Below are 18,599 nucleotides of genomic sequence, written 5' to 3'. Positions count from 1 at the left end.
AATGTTTCAGTTTCAAACAACAGTTCTAGACAGTCCCCACAAAGAAAGGTTCTTCAACATTGAAACATCTTCCGGATTGCACAGCAAAAATAATTTGGCATTTGAATTTTGACTCTCTTTTCTGAACACTACCTAAATATTTATTATCTTCTGGCCACAGAGGCTCTAGCTAAGCTTCCTCTTCCTCTTTGTTTAAACACAGATTTATTGCCCACTTTGAACCATTTTATGCACTGTTCTTAAAGCTCCCTCTTCACCTACCATGTTGTGGTTTTGTATTTAACTTACAAAAGCTTGAGACTCTACTAACACCATATACTGCTTTTTCAGATGTAATATTACAGGTATCAGTAAAACGACCACAAGTTTTTATACCTTAACTGTGCACATTAGCATCATGATCTGAACACAAACAGAAGTACAGTTTATTTTTTTCTACCCCTGCTTTAAAGGCACAACAACACTTCTGGGTATGTTCTGTATTTCTTCCTTTCTTCTGAAAAGTTAACATTTTTATAACAAGAATATACAGCATTGCTACAGATAAAGTAAGAACAGGTTTTTCCACATCACGTTAATAGATTTTGTTATAAAATTATTTTCATCCACAGAGAGAATCAAGTGTTACAGGAGGAATATCTTACAGCAATAGAGTATTTGATTACAGATAACTTTGTTTTTAAGTATCAAAAGGGAAAAAGTCTGTGTTCATACTTGTTTTGTTGGCTTTCTGCTTGTGACGATCCTTCCTCTGTCTATTCTTACTGCGAGATTGTGTTTCTGGATGCACTAATCCACTAATCACAAGCCCTCCTGAAACAAAAGGAAGTTAAACAAAGCTTGCTAACTCACAGTAACCTTAAAAACTTATACAACCAACAAGCATTTTAACCGAGAATATACTTCCTTGATGCTGAAATTTTCAGACAGCTTTAAAAAGCCAGAACAAACCAAAAAGCTTTTCATTATTAAGTATTTTGGAGTGCAAGGCAACTTGAGATATTTTGAAAATAATATTTATCAAATTTCAGTCACAGAACATTTCAGAAAGCCATGATATAAAATCAATTTTTTAAGAAAAAATATCAATTTTAGGAACACAAAGAAATACTATTCTCAAGCAAATTAATTAATTAAGAAAAGACGAAATATTAGGCTGCATTGGTCAGAAAAAAATCGAAGAGAACAAGATATATTTGTTCACTTAGGGAATTTAACACTGAGACTGGATAAAATATTAGAGTATCTGCTCTGGAAAACAATCCTCACAACAAAGAGAAATGCTCCAATGAATGATCCAGCAGATTGTCTCTTTTTCCAGTATCATACACAATCTCTGATGTAATAAACCTACTAGTATAGAGAAACTGTTCTGCTCTTCTCTAAACAGTGAAGGCAAAGTAACTTAACATACTCTCCTGATGCTATTTTCAGCTGACAAGGGAATATCAGGAATGAAAAGGACTACATAGAAAGGTGACTAAATAGCTAGTGACCATAAATAATCTTTAAAAAAAAAAATTACCCAAAAGTAAGCCTCTCAAAGTCCTCCTGGCACAAGATCAACCCACAGATTTTTCTTTACTGCCCCATCAGAAGGAAGCAAATAGGTATTTTGGAACTAATACCTGAAGAGTTCATAGTATAGTTTATGCGCTCGCCTCTCCAATATTCCAGAGGTCTCAGCCGTATCCTTTTCGTTCGACGAACGTTAGGTGTGTTGGAAGGCATTACTAATTTGAAGGATGACATAATTCATATTAAACATGAAAGGAAAATTCAGAGATGGAAAATATTAAGTATCCTTTCCTGTTTTGCTGTATCACAAGGGGGGGTCAGCACTTCCCAGCTGATATTTATATCACATTGCTATCGTGACAGGAAAATGGGATCCAAATATTGACAAAAGCCCTCTTCTGCATACATCACTATTTCACTCTCCTTTTTCTTAAACAATCACCACACTGACTTTATATTATACTTAGTTCTATGTATGTTAGTGAATCACTGAGACATGGACCTTAGGAGCTCAAGCACAAGGATAGAAAACATGCTACAACTGTGAAGACAAAGCTCTCGACAAAGACTAAGGACTCAGCCTAAATCTGAGGGATTTCATTAGCAACAGTGGAAAGGCACTGCCTTAGTTATGGCAAGGGGAGAGTAAGAGACTGCATACGCAGCTCCTCCTCTTCCAGATTTGCAAGTCCCATTTCTGAGGTCCAGAAGAATGGCACTTCTGCCAACAGAAACTCCACGTATTTCCAAGATTTCTCAGATATTTATCTTCAGATGTACTTATTACATAGTCTCAACTTTCAAGTTGTCTAAGCTGCCATATATGAATACAGTAATATATATTTTACTATTTGTAAGGAAGAATAAAAGTCCTTTAAGAGTTAAGAGCAAATTAGTCAAGATATTTAAATGTTAAAAATGGTAAATATAAAAAACTTGATGAAATAGTTTTTGAAGGTAGACAACTAAAGTGTTGTGCATAAAATAAGAATGAAGGCCATAAAAAAACCCCAATATAAACCAGACAAGCACGGGACTGCAATCGACTGCACACGCATTGTTCCATCCTATCCAGACTCAGACCACCACAGAAGGCAGGTTATTTGCACCATCAGTTATACTGCATAAAACTAATACAAACTCTTACTGTTCTCACTGAACTGTGGGGTTGTCTTGACTCAGTTGTTTAGGAATAGATTCAGTGCAAGTAGCTCAGTGTGCAGTTGCATGCCAGTCTCCTTCAGCAAACTTTACATCAAGTTGGAAATACATTTGTATTTACACACTTATATTACGATATTTTAAATAATCTTACCTATTTTATGCCTTGCTATGTTGTCTGACAATGGATCTCTCACTTTGTAATTCAAGTCATCAAAAGTCTCTGTAAACACATTCAAAAAACCACCACCATAGGCATTTACTATTCCTGACTTTTATTCAATATATCCACTAAAAGCAACCAAGGGTAATACAAGTCCCAATGATAGTGTTCCCTCTTAACACATTTTGCTATAAACATGTATGAAACCCAATGTAGATAAGCAGTATATGCAATCAGTAAGCTTGAAAATTACATGAAAACTATATATTCAAGTAAATATTCCTCAGACCTATCCCTCTTGATAAAACACACATTGGAAAATTATGACAAAGTGCAAGGTCAATCAGCTTTATATCACTCAAACCTAGCTTTAGAACAAACTTCTTACAAGAACACACACAAAATTAAGTCTCTGAAGAAAGCACTGCATGAACTAATAACATTCGCATATTCACTTTTGGCTCTAAAACACTAACAAAATGATTTTTTTATCTCCAAGGCTCATGTTCATTATGACAACATGTACAACTCATGTTGTGAAACTTAAAATCCAGACCAAACAAACAAAACTTTTAAAAAAAAAACAGACACCACAAACCAAACCAACCAAACACCCCAAACCAAAACATTCTTGGGTGAACAGGCCATCGGGCTGTACACTTTGGTCCAGGGTGGCCTGAAGTGATTGCATTTAGTACCATCACAGGGCAACACATCAAACTGGTACAAACAGAGCCTAAAAAATGTGTTCAAAATATTTTGGAGCGATAACTTTATCCCAGTAGGCTTGATGCCAAACCCTGGAGGGCTTGCTCTTCCAAAGCTAACACAACATAAAGCTGGCATAGTGTACCACCTACTTGGACAGAAATGTAACCACAGCCAATAAAATCCGCATTTGTTCTGGACAAGTTGAATACAACAGAAATTACTGAACCATCAGTTACAGTTTATAAGAAGCTTATACATAAAATGCAAGAAAACATTACCTGATGATGTATCATACTGTTCACAAGACTTAGTGCTGGAATCAAATTTATCACAATGTTCTAGAACAGGCCCACTGCAAAAGAATAAAAAATAAACCTGCTTAAAAGATGTTAAATGTCAAAGGAACATTACAGCACTACCACATATATAAAATTTAAGTTTTTTTCAGATCATGTGGTCTGGGTTTTATTTTTCTTTTAAACATCTGTCTACAGTGATTAGACACTAAAGCAAATGACTGCTAGTTAGAAATCATAGGTCTGAAATTCATCAACTGCTCCTCAGTCACCAGGCAGAAAAATTAGTGTTCACACCTCCTCTCTAAACAGGTTTCTTAAACTTCTTTTTTTCTCCCTTCCAGAATAAAGATACTTCCTTCTGTAGCATTACCTTTCAAACAATTTTCCATATACCGTGATTATGGAACTGCTTTAAAGAAATGTTTTGCATACTATAAGGAATGGACAGTAAAACAGTTTGTCTTTGTAATGAGTATTCTGTCACGAAATCTCTCCCATAACATGACAATTTATATGTATGACTCTACCAGAGATTCTTTAGCAACCAAATCACTTCTAACAGGACCTCTCTTACAGCCTTAGCATCAGTACCCTTCACCTTCCTTCTTCCTCCATCTGTGGCTGTGCTTCACTGCTTTTACTGTGCCAGTGAAGTTCACCTGTTATCCACCTAAACTCCAAAAGATGCATTTAAATTATCTAAATTAGCAAACCTACACTACAAATTCGTCCAAGTAAGTCTGCAGTAGTCTCCCTTATAATTAAAAACCCCAAATTTTTCTGCAGAATGACTGCTTAAGAATTCAATAAATTCACAGACTGCCGCTCCTGTTTGCTTTGTCATTAAGTTCCCATCCCATGAAGGGGAAGATACATGCCTATCTACATGCAAAAAGTTTGGATCATAGATACAGCTCTATACCCCACTTAATGGCAACTTTACTAGTACAGCTGCTATTAGTTCTAGGAGCACTGGTATTTCTGTTCCAAAATCACACACTAATGTGGGAGCAAACCTCAAAGGAAAAAAATCCCCTAAGGCAAGAAACCTACTATGACCCCTTACTTATGACAGGAAGAAAAATTTTACTAGTTTATTAACTGTATTCATGCAATATTTAAAATGCTCAAGCATGAATTACAATTCTTTTCTACTAGGTGCTTCACTAGTAGAGCACAGAATGGGATAGTACTACCAAACTCTTCTGTCTCAGTGGGGCAGAAGTGAGATTAAATTCAAGGTTTTCAGACAACTCAAGAAATTACCTTTCATAGTTCACAGCCTTCTCAGCCACAAAGGAATATCTAGATGAGAAAAAATTATTCTTAGTACATTTTAGGGTTGAGTCAATTTTACTTAATGAAAGGAACCTGTAGGTCAATAATTTTATATCCTGAACAAAACCATAAAAAAGACATTAAAAAAATTTAAAAACAATGCAAAGAACAACTATTAAAAACTGGTTTTAGACTCCTTAAACTTCTGTCTTTAGATTGCCTATGACTAGAAAGTTACATCCACAAAAATATATACAATAGCTGAAGAATTAAATGCTGTATTTTCCAAATTTCATTTAAAAATACAACAAACCTGACAGTGAAGTTACTCTGTGGTGGTAGGATTGTATTAAACTGGATCTACTACACAAGTCTCGTGAGAACAGTTTAACCAGCACAAACTTCCTCATGTAAAAGACACTAGATTTGGCACCCACATTTGAGAACAGGATGTTGACTACACCACTTGGTTTCTCTATTAACTATTTGACCAATCTCAAACTATCTCGTAGTTCAATTGGGCCATCACTGCTTAAAAGTTAACAAGGTGTGTTTAATTATCTACCAAGTTATACCACACTTGTAAGGAATCACATAAAAAGCTTACTGTGGTCCATGTTGCCTGTTACGTTTTCTTTTGTTATTTTTTATTTTTACGTCTGATAACTTCTGTTTTTTCCTTGCCATGTTCTGTACAGAAGAGCTGTCAGAATCTGTTTGAGACTCAGTGTCCTCAGGGTTTGAGGAAACAGCTTTATTGGTTCTGCAAGGAATCTTTCCGGGTATCTTCCCTGAATACTTGGCTGGCAACTGCTTCTTTTCAGAATTCTTCACACTGTCCATGGGATGCTGTAGTGCTTTCACAGGAGATTGGTTATTTGCACCACCAGGTGACTCCAATGTGTGCAACACATTTCTAGGCTTTTCAGACACAGCCAATTTCTGAATCACGGGAGTCTCTAATTTCTGACGCAAGGGTGTGGTACGCACATCTTGCAAATCTGCAGGCTCTCTTTCATGCTCTTCTTCACTAGGTTCACTGTCAGAACTCTTCTCTCTTTGCAACCGAGGTTTTTTATTACTACTTTTCTTGACAGATTTTTTAAGCGCCTTCCTTGGACTTAATGCCACTTTCTTAGCTACTTTAACCTTAGGAAGTTTCTTCTTAGCAGTTTGTTTCCTCTTATCTAAATGCTGAGAAGCTTTTGAAGCTGACTGCAGATTCTTGGAAGACTTGAGAGACTTTTTTGGAGACACAGTCTGTTCTTGTTGATGCCCAGATGAGGGCATAGGCAAATCTTCACTTGGCAGCACCCTTGTTTTACATTTTTCTGCATCAGATGTTTCTGTTTCCAATCCAGACCATGACAATATCAGTTCTTCAGCTTCTGGTTTCCAGGATGTGTTCTTTTTCTGGTTTGGAGAGTCTTGCCTAAGTGCATCCTTTTTAGTCTTTCCTATCAATACACAAAACATTTGGACATTAATATCTTTTTACATTAAACAGATACATGTTGACATCTGAATGCCTAAAAATAAACCAAAAAATCAAAATGGGAAAATAAACAAACAAAAGGTATCACAAAACCAGGTTTGTTCCTGAAGGTTAAAAGAAGGCCTTCTCTAAACTATAGTGTATAAAAACCTTTTTAGTGTACTTCCAGTATTTCCTAACAGAAAAAAAGGGAGCAGAAATGTTACATTTAGCTTGCTATCCAGTTTTCAGTGTTTCCTGCTACAAACCTTTTCACAAATAATTCCTAAAACCCAATCCCCTTCAGTTTGAAGCATGTGTCTTAACCTCCTTCCTACCTACCTTCTACCCTACGTACCCTACCATATGGGTACCTACCTTCTACACCAGCTCATAAGGAAAGACGACACCACTAAATTAATTTTTAACATCCTAACAGGAAGGGCAAAGAGGATGGGAAAAGTGAAGACACTCTGTCTCACTGCCTCATACACATCAAAATCTAACTGTGGAACTAAAACATCAAAAAGGAATCCATTAATGTCTCTTATCTACTTTATTATAATTTCCTAATAAACCACCACAAAATAATCCAGCAATATGACCTGGAAGGAAAAGTTTAAGGAGCTGTTAAAGAACTTACCTGTATGAGTACTCTTTTGGCTTTGAGATTTAAGGACATTTCCTTCACTGTTAGAGATTGGATCCGATTTCGACGTTCTTTTGATGTCAAAGGCTCCAGCATCCCGATTATTCAGTTTCTGTTTAGTAAGTGCTTCAACCTGTGCTTTCCTGTTCTTGCCTTTCTTACTCTGTGTCTTCTTCTGTTCAGAGGGCTGAGATTTAGAAACAGGAGTTGCAGAGCCATCTTTTTTTGATTTTCTTTTCTTACTGGGTATTGAAATCCAAGAAGTAAATGATGCACCACCTGAGTCATCAATTAAAAATTCACATTCATTTTCGATTTCCATATCTTGATCTTTCACAGGAGGAGGTGATGGAGGTGATATCGAGGCTGAATATCTACAGAAAGGAGTGACAATGACAAATCATTTTGGGCGGTGGGGTAAATTGACTTTCAGTCTTTAAGATCTAGTGGCGATTCAGAACACCTAAATACAGTACAGAACATTCTTCAGAATGCATTCATTCATTGCTCTTTAAGCTTCCAAAAAGACCACAAGGCCTGCTTCTTCTTGCTGATGCTGGACAGTCAACTGGACAGACACTGGACAGTCAATTTCCTATGTAAGCAGCTAGATCCAGACTAGCTCTGAAAAAAGACTGCTTGCTCACTGTAAACTTCAAAATCACGTAAGGTTTTTCTGAATCCTCTAGGTTACCTATCAAAACATCTCAGGCTCTATCTGAAACACTATTCAACAGACATTATTCAACACACCATTTTACTGGCAGACAAAACCAAGAGCACTGTTAAATTCTACACAAAATTTTGAAACAACCATTCAAACCCTTTCTCAAGTGGCATTTTTAAGTAATGTTCGACTATCACAAAACATGCTCCCAGACTTTGTTTATAGATAAAAGGATATTGTTCCGATATTCAGACCAGAGTTATTTTAATAGCAAATTATGTTCCATATTAAGCCTCAAAACAAACCTCTGTTGAAGTGTTCCTGTTGCTACAGCTGCTAAGAGAGCTGAAGAGAAAGTCTTCTCTTTCTGCACAGAAGATGTAGCAACAGGTTCTGTTCCTTGCACAAGAACAACCTGCTCATCTCTCCCACTCTGAGGTCCTTCCAAATTTTCAACTTCTCCACAGCTCTTTGCTGCAGCAGGTGTATTCCAGTCATCAAGACATAATCTGTGTATGAAAAACAGCATTCAGATATATTGCTATAAATCTTGTGAGTGCACAATAAAGTATTGTGAGGAAGAACAGATGCTCCTGCTGACAGTGTCTCACTTAGGAATGAGTTTCCCCTTGGTATTTTGCTGAAACACGGCCTAGCTGTAGTACTTCCCAGCACAGCAGCATGTGTCCAAAGCAATACAGAGTCTTATGGTGACTCTTGATCAAAGTAAAGGCTGCTCAGTAAGACAAATTCCTAATTTGTCCTAATGTGCTTCAGAAATTGTCAGGTTTCCTAGACTGTAGGTACACTGTCTTCCCAATCTCACTCCATCAATGGGAATTAATGGGATCAGTGCCAGTCCATCTCTATGATCTACCCTACAGGCTCAGCCCTCCAGGAAAGCAGAACTGTGGTAAGGACCATTGGCCAATATTGCAGTTGGGCTTCAAATTTTCCTGTGGGGAGATAGAGATCCCAGCTTAAGTTTTTCTATTTCGTATAAAAAACTTGTCTATTCAGAGTGAGAGGAATGATGACTGCTCATTTCTACTTTAACAAATTCTTGTTAACTTCTAAGGTCAATACTGTCAATAGGATTCACTGAAAAAGTCTGGACTACTTAAGAAGCTGATACTTTGGTGAACTTTTCTGCAAAGAGTTCAAGTCTATTCTGACAGGCTTCCTACACTTGGGTGCTGCACTTATCACCAGAATATTTAATAAAAAATAATTCTGTCCTTCCTAAAAACAGATATGGAAATTTTCTAAAAAGCTTGGAATTATTTTTTATGAGTTCCCAATCTAAATTTATAAACGATGGAAACCACTGTGTTGATTTACCCTAAGGTGGAGGGCACACAGGGGATGTAACACCACAGCCATGTTCAGTTCTACTTACTTAACTACAGGAGATCTTTTCCCTTTCTCCACAGGAAAAGGTGATCCAACAGACCCGTGATCATCCTCAGGGTCCAAAATCATGGCAGGACTTCGGCACAGCACTTCAACATCTTCTAATGTAATTTTTTTGCTTTCAGACACAGGAGACTCTGGTTTTTTAGAAACATCTACATAATCATGTATTGCAGGCTTCAAGGGTGATTCACATGACTGTCCTGCCATATATATAGAACAGGTTTAATTCCTCTACTCAAAACCTTACAAAAAAACCCCCCAAAACCCCTTAATTCAATAATAGTGGGACCAACCTCTGCTGCTGACTGGTTTTAGCAGTGATGTAGGTGAGGATTCTGGAGAATAACAGGCTCTTTTCACAGAGTTGGTTGATCCTGCCTTTGGCTGTCATAGTTGGTAACGAATAATGAGACAAAGTAAAATAGTTGATAAAGCAACAGTATTTTGACAGGAATACAAATTTCTACAGAACATGATATACTTTCCTTCCCTTAAATCACACTCATGTGAATCACAGTTCTATTTTAACTAAACACTTCAACTTTCTATCAAATAAGACTTTCTAGAAGTAACTATAAATTTCAAATAACAGGAAAAACAGTGTGTACAGCAAAAATCTATATGCAGCTTTAAACAGGCATCCTGCTAGTCTCCAGGCAAGCTATTCTTTTCATTAGAATGAATTATTTTAAACAATTTAATTCACCTTTCTTAAGACAGGCTGAGGTTTTGCAAGAAATTATTTGACATTATATGGTATTCTAACATCAAACTAAAGTAACCAAACACCATTATAAAGGATGCCTGTTCTCAACCCTGCCATTAATGGAATATCCTATTTAAAAAAAAATAGAATCAAAACATTAAAATTAAATATACAAACTAGATTATTGGCATCATTTTCCCAGCACATTAACAAGGCCTTCAACTTGTTTCCACTCTTCAAGAAAGATACATATATATAAAGTTATTGTACAGATAACTATCAGGAGTTAACCAGCTTTTGTACAAGTATCACCTTTCAACTCTACTGTTCACCATTTAGCTAAGAACTGTGTCCATATATCTAGCAAAGTGGCCAAAACCAACTCCAATGGAGTCCAAGACAGCCATACCCACCAGCAGTAATAAGGCAGCGTGCTCCAACCTGAGACCATAAAAAATTTAAGTGTCCTGGACAAAAAGCTGAAAAAGCTTTCACTAGAAAAAAACCTGGAAAATAAGCTATTAAACAAATCTAATTACAGAATATTTACTGTTAGAGCACAACAAACTAAGAAAAAAACCCATTATCAACAACTATTACAGATGGTTAAATTGTAGCCTATATACTGTTACAAGTGGCATATGGAGCTTCTTCAATGCTCATACAGAACTAAATCCTACAGAACTAAATTTGTACCCCAGTGAAACTGGACCCAAAGCTATACTGTGACATTGCCATAACTTACACTTTGGCTCTGCATTGAAGTCCTCTTCCTATTTTTGAAAACAGGAGTTGAGCAAAGGGTTGCATTTGGAGAGTTTATTGTAAGATCACTGCTGCAACCTATGAAGAAAACACTGTAAGTATGGGGATCTTGGAATTGTCCAGGTCTCATTTATTTTAACAAGTTGCTACAGCTATTAAGGTCACATAAATCCAAACAAGAAAGGAATCAGCTACTCAGGAAAGATTACCTTTATAAGACAGCTAAGACACAGTTTTAAGCAGCTGGGAGGGGGGTGCTTTTCAAGACCCTGAGAAAAACTTTATTTTTATCCATTTTATCTCTAATTTTTATTTCTATTTACTTATCACTAAATATAATATAAAGAAGAAACTATTTCTTCTTTTACCAGCAAATTGAGTAAAACACCAAATAAGAGCTTACTTTCAAAACAATCCTGTATGAGTTTCAGTACGTTTTGACCTGGCTGTATATCAATCTTACTTCTAGAAAGAAGAGGGAAAAAAAATATTTTAAATCAAAAATATCAAATGTTCTTATCCCAGCAATATTAAAGCAGCAAAGTTCTTACTTCTCAATATTTTAAATTATTATTTCCCCTAGTCTCAGCTTCAAGATACTTTTACCTATCATTTCCACACATAGATATCTGCAAAGAAACTTGTCAAAATAAGAATTCCAGGGAAAAAAGCCTCACTGCCACAGATTATGATGAGAATGAAGAATTCTCTCTACATAAAAGAAAACACACAACTACTTCCCTGAGGTAAAAGAGCTTTGGGATGAAGAAAGTCTCTCTTGAAATAAACATTTTTTGGGCAGAAGTGAGTGATTCACTAGCCAGACAATGTTGATCAAAACCAAAATAACACTAGAAAAGACATGGAGTATTACTCCCACAATGATCATTATACACAGCTGATTTGATAGATTTGGTAAGCTCGTGAAATGCAAGTCTAAAAATGGATTCCAGCAACAAGAACTTCACAGGTTTCTGACATGCCTTTAAAGAATGCTACAGCACTGCAAATACTCCAACTCATCTCTAGCATTTACCAGCAAGGTCCAAATACACTGGAACTCTGTGTGGGCTTCATTTCTCTACTTCTCGAAAGGCAAAATGTCTGCACAGACTACTCCTTCCGTACTCAGGCAGCCTAGTTAGGAGCACCTTAGGTATAGCAACACCATAGTTTGCTGCCTCAGCAAAGGAAACAAAGGAAAACCTTGGGGCTTTGTCCCCCAGCACTGTTTGCTCCTCCCACCACTAAGAAATACAAGAAATTTGGGAAACATCGTATGATCGGATTAATAGGATACACCGTATAGCTTTGACATTATGCTCTCGGATAAAAATCCACATACGTTTTCCAGAATCTAAGAATAAAACTTTAAATGCAAATTACCCTCCTCCACGGCAGAATCTTGCTCTGTAGTCTTTTTTGAAACGATTCTGTGAAGAAATAAGAATAAGTTCTTACTAGGCATAATGACACTTGACAGGAAAACAAGTAAGCAAATATCAAGCATTCTCCAGCCATCGTAAACTAGTGGGAGAGTGGGAGTTACTGCAGCCCTGTTTTCCTTAGAATGCCACAGCAGCTACAACCCCTGTAACAACTGCCAGAAATTCAGCTTTCCACAAGAACCATCAAAGCATCTGTTGCATTTGAAGTCAGAGAGTCTTACAGGAGACTTACGTGACAGAAATCACAGAGAATGTAAGGATTTGGTTACCATTTACTCAAGTGTAATGACTAATCTTTAAAGTAAGGAAGAGGAATGATCTACCACAAAGCAAGCCAGGACATAACCAAACATCCGCTGCTGTGTGTTAACTGCTCACGTGATGGTTCTTACCTGTTTGCCACAGGCACGACCACACTGACAGGCAGTGAGATCACATCGCTGTGCCATGGTAAAACTATAGCCTCAGTAAAGTCCCAGTGCCACCTCACACACTTGAAACCCAAATATAATCAAAGTCGTTCAAACAGAAAACATGACTCCAGTCATCTACTACCACAACTGGAGCAGTAGTACTTCAAACGGCAACATATTATCAGTGTTACCTTCTACACCAACAAATGAAATAAAGCCGCTGACCTGGAAACAGGCAAAGAACATCAAGGATACGAATGGGAAGAAAGGTCTAGAAAAATTAAAGCGCTAAGCAGAGTGCAGTTTTTCACAGATGTGATAGGAAAACATCTAAAAAAATGTAAATATTTAGCTGAAAAACAACTATGACCTCTTACTCATTTGTGTAAATTTAAAAAGTATGTGCATCTTGGAGATTATCTAGTCCTAACACAACGGAATTCAGCTCGTTTTTCTGAAGTTTGCTATATTGACAGTACTTTGCACTTTATGATTCCTCTTTGGATATTACTTCTGGTAACAAAAATAACCAACACCACACATGGATTGATTGCACTGGAAACTTTCAATATCAGCCTTAAGTGGCAGAAGGAAACTCTAGGTCACACGGGAAAACAACTGACCAAAAGCCACCCCTTCAGAAACTGTGCACACTCCAGCCAATCTGACACTCGGCCTTAAACCTCTTCCCCTTGCAGCAGAGTGTAGCACAATCCACTGGCACGCAGCCTGTCGCACTAAAGAGACTGAAAACCTCCTGCAACGGACCTTTGAACAGTTCATTTATGAGTGTGTTCGCATTGTCCTACACATGAAGAGTTTTGAAACTCAAGATGAGCACGATTGTGGCGTGCCTGGACAAGTGTCCGGCTCTGTACGCGCTCGCTCGCCCATGGAAGGAGGCTCTCCAGAGGCAGCCTGAGGGAAACGGGGCTCCCGACAGACTAGCCCTCGGAGCACAAGTGTCTGTGCAAGGGGCCCGGACCCGAACCCGGAGGGCGCGGTGCGCCAACCCCGGCCTCCCGCTCCTCAGGGAGAAGCGGAAGACCCCAGGGTGGGGCGGAAGAACGACCCCGCTCCTCCCCCGGGAAGGCGCCGGGGGCCGCACCTCTGGCTCTCCGGAAGGGACAGGCAGCTGCCCACGACACAGCGCACAGACAGACCGACAGGCGGGCGGACAGACCGACAGACAGATACACCCCCGCCATCCCCGCACTCTCTCACCAAGGCCTCCGCCATCCCGGGCCGGGGCTCGCGCGCGCCCCGCGCGCCGCTTTCGAACCTGGGCGCCTTTCCCGCCGCGCGCGCGCCCACGGCCGGCGGGGACAGCGGCGCCCCGGCCACGCCCCCCCGCCTCCGCCTCATTGGTCGGCGGCCGCCGCGCGCCAGCCAGGGACGCTACTTTTTGGCGCGCGCGTTGTGGCGCCTGCGCAGGAGCGGGGGCTGTCTCCGCCCTGGGCCACTTTCTTGCCTTCCCTTCCTTAAGGGGACCTGCACGGCCGCGGGTCCCGTTTCTTCGTCCTCTCCTGGGAAACGCCAGTTCAAATTCTCGAGTTTCCAAATGGCCACTGTCACTACGGGGAGCTGCAGTTTTTTCTTTAAAACGCTAGTGAAGAACTTAACACTGAGCAAAAAACAAGCACGTTATCATGCTTGATAACATGAAGGCGCAGTGCCTTACAGTGCCCGCGAAACGCTGCCCAAAAATATAGTTTTAAGTGAGGGTTTTTACTGCACACTTGTGACTAGTACACCATCCCTGTTCTTTCTGACCACTGTGGGGAAGGCCCACTGTTTTTAATGAAAGTACAACATAACATGAGAAGTTTGTGCTTTCTTTTCATTCATGAAAATACTTAAGGTCACTTTGTGAACCCGGTGCTGCTCCATGTACATCAGGTTAGAGTTGCAGCTTTTCCTCACTGAGAAATTGAAACTCGTGTGTTGCTGGGAGAAGTGAGAACTTAAAATACTTTGCTGGATCTCACTTTTGCCATGCAAAATTATTGACTTACAAGCAAGACAGTTTTGCTGGTATTAATGCTGTAACTCACGACACTTTTAAGCTTGAGTCTCAATAAGCTTTCTGCACCATGGATAAGCACCCACATTAGCTACTTCAACAACCACACAAAAGATACATTTAAATTAAAATAAATGCTCAAAAGCTCTCTGGTCAAAATTTATCAACCTTTGGAGAAAGGTTTAGATTGATGCACTGTGCTGCACATACGCTTTCTGTAATTGCACGACAGGAGATAATTAACTGGGATTGATAAACCTTTCAAGCTAATGTCAGCTTCCTTTCTTCAAACAACTGGCCTACAGCCACATTGTTTCAAAGACGCAAGGAAAAATTAACAGCTTTTACTGGTGTTTGAAAAACTCAGATATACAAACTCTTTGCCTACCTCAAACCCACATTATTTCAGGACGTTAGATGCCATGATGAGGGTGACAGGGTTTCTGCATTCGCAAAGATACAAATGGTGCCAGAGTTGTTCTTTCTATGTAGTCACTATTCTTGAACAGCTTTTTGGTTTGTTTTGTTGTGGTTTTTTAGTAAACATTCACATATTTATCCTACATAGGAAAAGGGTGGGAAAATAAGATGGAAACATCTACTTTTTACTTATGATATAGGTAAATCCATCAGATGCACCAAAGCAGTCTTGGTAACAGTAGCATGATCTTCACAAAAAGTCCTCACTACTCCTAACATTAAAGAAACACCTTGACTAACCACAGAGAACAGCTGAGAGGGCTGCTAAGTTTGTTTGCATTGCTTTGCATGCACAAACATTTCTGCATCTATATTAAGGATGCTAGAAATTCCGGGAAAGCTAGTGTAAATAAGAGCAAACTCTTCAAGAAAGCATTTGAGTAAGAAAGATCTTCAATGCTGATATAAAACTTCACCCCTGAAAATCAACTGTTCCTTCAAAGAATACCATTATGAAAGAAAGCTATTCAAACTGTTCTAGTGGAAAGACAGTTCTTCAATGTTGCAGGAAGAAAGCTAGCTCCACAGGCATAGAGCATCAAATGGTCCTAGACAAACACAGTCTTTCATTACAATGAAAAAAAACCAAAACAAAACCACAAAAAACCTCACAAACAAACAAACACAAAAAAAAAAGCAAAACAAAAACACACCTAAGAGAAAAAGCAGTGCTCAGATTCCAGGTAGTGCTACAAGCCTCTAGCTTGGTAGCACTGGTAGTGACAATGCTGAAGAACTGGAAGACCAGCACCCCAAAATTCACTTCCCCAGTTTGATTGAACCCTTTGTGTCATCATGCTGAGCATCTGCTGAGACTTTTGATAAAAAGCAGGAACAGATTGAGAAACGGGCTGTATCAAAGACAAATTCACACAGAATCAGCCCACTCCACTGCAAAACCTTCAATATAAATACATTCACCCTCTGTATCAGCAGTTCAAAAAGGTTTAAAACATAAAAAGTTTAAATGAGCCACTTGACATTCACAGTTTTCCTATATAAAGCCCTCTTGAAGTTATTAGTTCTAAGATTTCACGTGGGTAACTTATATCCAAAAATTTTAAAGGTCTGCTAATAACTATCTAGAGCCATTGTGCATTGTCAATTTTTCCATAAGCAGCTTTTTAACTGAGGAGAACCCATTCATAGAATGGGTTCATAGAACAGACACTCATTCATAGAACAGACACTCATCCAACAGATACACACAATAAGAGCAGCACAGAGATACAGCCATGTCTGTAAATTTGGGCTGTGATCCTAGCCAGCCTTGACCTGCCCTTTTTGACAAGGGTCTCAAAGTTGTATGCATTGTCATTAATAAAAGCCACTCTATTAATTACATCTGAAAGTTTACTTTAAACCCTGAAGACAGTCATATGGCATTCTAAAAATGTACTGAGACTTTACTATTTTTATGTGCTGCTTATTTCAAAAGCATAAGCATGATGTTGACACCACACTAACATACCAGAGTATACTCACTCAAAGTTTCATTTGTTTCTCAGTCTCCAAGCGTGAGAGGTGACAGTGCTTTCAACTTGATCTAAACCTTTAAGTGATACTCAGCACTAAATAGTGTCTTCAGGTAAGAGTTCAGATTCTAATACCGCCACAGTGAAACATATTTTAGTTGTTATTTAGAAGTGGAAACTTATTGTCTGCTTGTGCTTCCTCTGCACTCTAAATCTAGCCACCTTTTCTCCTGTCTCAAAAAGTTTCTCTAAAAGAAGTTCATAAAAAAATGAAGTTAGGTAGTTTAAAAAGCAGTATTATTAATCTAGAAAATTATATCCATAAAGTACACTGACTGTAAAATTATATACACCATCCAGAAGATATCACACACGCAAGACTGAATCCAAAATATTGAAACAATTATATTGATTCCAGGTATTCAGTTCCATACATCTTGATGTACAAGTTCCAGTTCATAGGTTTGTATTCTAACCTTGCCTCACTCTACCATGGTGGTGAGAAATAAAGAACTACCAGCTCAAGTATCTGGTGTTTAAATGATAGTTAAGTGATGACATTTCTGTACCACACCTCTGCCTCACCGCAACAAATCTAGTCCCTAATGGTTTCCAAATAAACAGGATCTTTACACTTCAACATCCCAGAAACTGACTGATGATGATAAAAACCTGTGTTCAGTGCAAGTCAGACTTGGGCTATGGACATGTGTACAGCAGAACCACTCACTATAGGAAATGGTTACCAAAAGGAGTTTGGTATGACAAACATCCAGAGACATTTGCCTTTTCCTCCCTTTAAAGTCACCATGTGCTATACTGATTTTAATTTGGTGAGGGCAGAAAGGCTCAATCACATTTTCTCTTTCTTGAAGACAAAGTTTTATTGTTGAACGTGCTAATTCAGCTCTCCGATAGGTTTTCACTTTCCCCATACTGCAGTATTCTGCAAAGAACAGTCTCAGTGCAGATAATCAACAATTCCAGCTCTCTGGACTTTAGCGGAGTTTTGACAATTTACACCTGTTTCCTGGGTTTCCATGTTGAGACTGACATAAGATAGCTGCTCTGGCCACAGCACCACTAACCAACGACACAACAAAGCAGTTTGTCTGCTCTTAAGTGGGAGGCTAAGCCTTTTGAATGAATTAAATCTCACGTGTAGATGGCAAGAATGAAATTCTTGTTTAAGAATTAAGTAACATATGAAATGGATTTAAGATGTTCTTAGAACACCAGGAGCATAAAATGGTGGTTTCCCCATTTTTTGCACTCTTCTCTAAGCAGTGCCTAATTTGCACATGGGGACCATTTGTTAGGTTCACCATTCTTCTTGCTTTCTTCAGCTGCCTGCAAATCAATACAAATCTTGTCTTTAAGGTAAGGACTGTACTGGACATTCCATCTCACAGAGTGACCAATCCTCCTTTGAGCGAACAGGTTTGAAGAAAACAGGAGCAGAAGAGACATAAATCCAGTTTGTCTTCAGTGCAAAGCCACTGATTTTCACCATTTAATTAAGGCTTCACCAAAAAGAAATACATAGTACCATCTTTAATAGCTGAAAATTAGCACACTCCTTTGAGAACAAATGGTCCATGAGCAACTTCTGTGCCTCTACCATCAATTGTCTTCCTGAACAAAGTAGTATCTCACAGGGGGCCCTGGCAAGTCTTCTTCTCCATCAGTCTCTGGAGCAAATGATACTGTCAAATCCACATACTTCTTATCAGGTGATGGTTTCACAAGTTTTTGCATCCTATAGAGAAATAAAGCAGAGTTTGTTAATATACCAGAAAGAGGATTGGCAGTGGGAATTCAGGATCAGACTAGGATAAATTTCACTGCCAGCAATACATACTGGTCTAACATACTACAGGTCAAATTAAAATGAAGAATTAAGCAATTAAGCCACCTTTAAATTTTGACACAAAAGCTGTTTCTCCACCCAAG

At 38.6% G+C, this 18,599-nt stretch overlaps 2 protein-coding genes across 4 annotated transcripts in view; both read right to left on the bottom strand.

Annotated features, from left to right (window-relative positions):
- Positions 1-13,990, bottom strand: part of CENPC (centromere protein C) — a 28,235-nt gene extending 14,245 nt beyond the window's left edge. For 2 of the 3 annotated variants that reach the window (XM_039379899.1, XM_039379898.1), the window contains exons 1-14: positions 13,893-13,990; positions 12,194-12,240; positions 11,211-11,272; positions 10,788-10,885; positions 9,630-9,720; positions 9,320-9,536; positions 8,226-8,429; positions 7,248-7,627; positions 5,738-6,587; positions 5,119-5,157; positions 3,832-3,905; positions 2,834-2,902; positions 1,629-1,733; positions 715-813 (exon numbers count right to left, since the gene is read on the bottom strand). In XM_039379899.1, the coding sequence (XP_039235833.1) occupies positions 715-813; positions 1,629-1,733; positions 2,834-2,902; positions 3,832-3,905; positions 5,119-5,157; positions 5,738-6,587; positions 7,248-7,627; positions 8,226-8,429; positions 9,320-9,536; positions 9,630-9,720; positions 10,788-10,885; positions 11,211-11,272; positions 12,194-12,240; positions 13,893-13,907 (2,350 nt within the window). In that variant the 5' untranslated portion in view covers positions 13,908-13,990. Of the gene's footprint in view, positions 1-714; positions 814-1,628; positions 1,734-2,833; positions 2,903-3,831; positions 3,906-5,118; positions 5,158-5,737; positions 6,588-7,247; positions 7,628-8,225; positions 8,430-9,319; positions 9,537-9,629; positions 9,721-10,787; positions 10,886-11,210; positions 11,273-12,193; positions 12,241-13,436; positions 13,597-13,892 lie in introns of those variants that run through there. The other variant, XM_039379897.1, reaches the window with a different exon arrangement.
- Positions 13,991-17,031: 3,041 nt separating this feature from the next.
- The window catches only part of UBA6 (ubiquitin like modifier activating enzyme 6), a 30,786-nt gene continuing 29,218 nt past the window's right edge, over positions 17,032-18,599 (bottom strand). The window contains exon 34 of the mRNA XM_027721695.2: positions 17,032-18,405. Within this exon, the coding sequence (XP_027577496.1) occupies positions 18,270-18,405 (136 nt within the window). The 3' untranslated portion in view covers positions 17,032-18,269. The remainder of the gene's footprint in view (positions 18,406-18,599) is intronic.

The sequence above is a fragment of the Pipra filicauda genome, unplaced genomic scaffold, assembly GCF_003945595.2.
Source record: "Pipra filicauda isolate LSUMZ 115617 unplaced genomic scaffold, ASM394559v2 scaffold17_size4572894_pilon, whole genome shotgun sequence".
NCBI classification, from domain to species: domain Eukaryota; kingdom Metazoa; phylum Chordata; class Aves; order Passeriformes; family Pipridae; genus Pipra; species Pipra filicauda.
The sequence above is the reverse complement of the archived record's forward strand: the minus strand, read 5'-3'. Positions and strand labels throughout refer to the sequence as shown.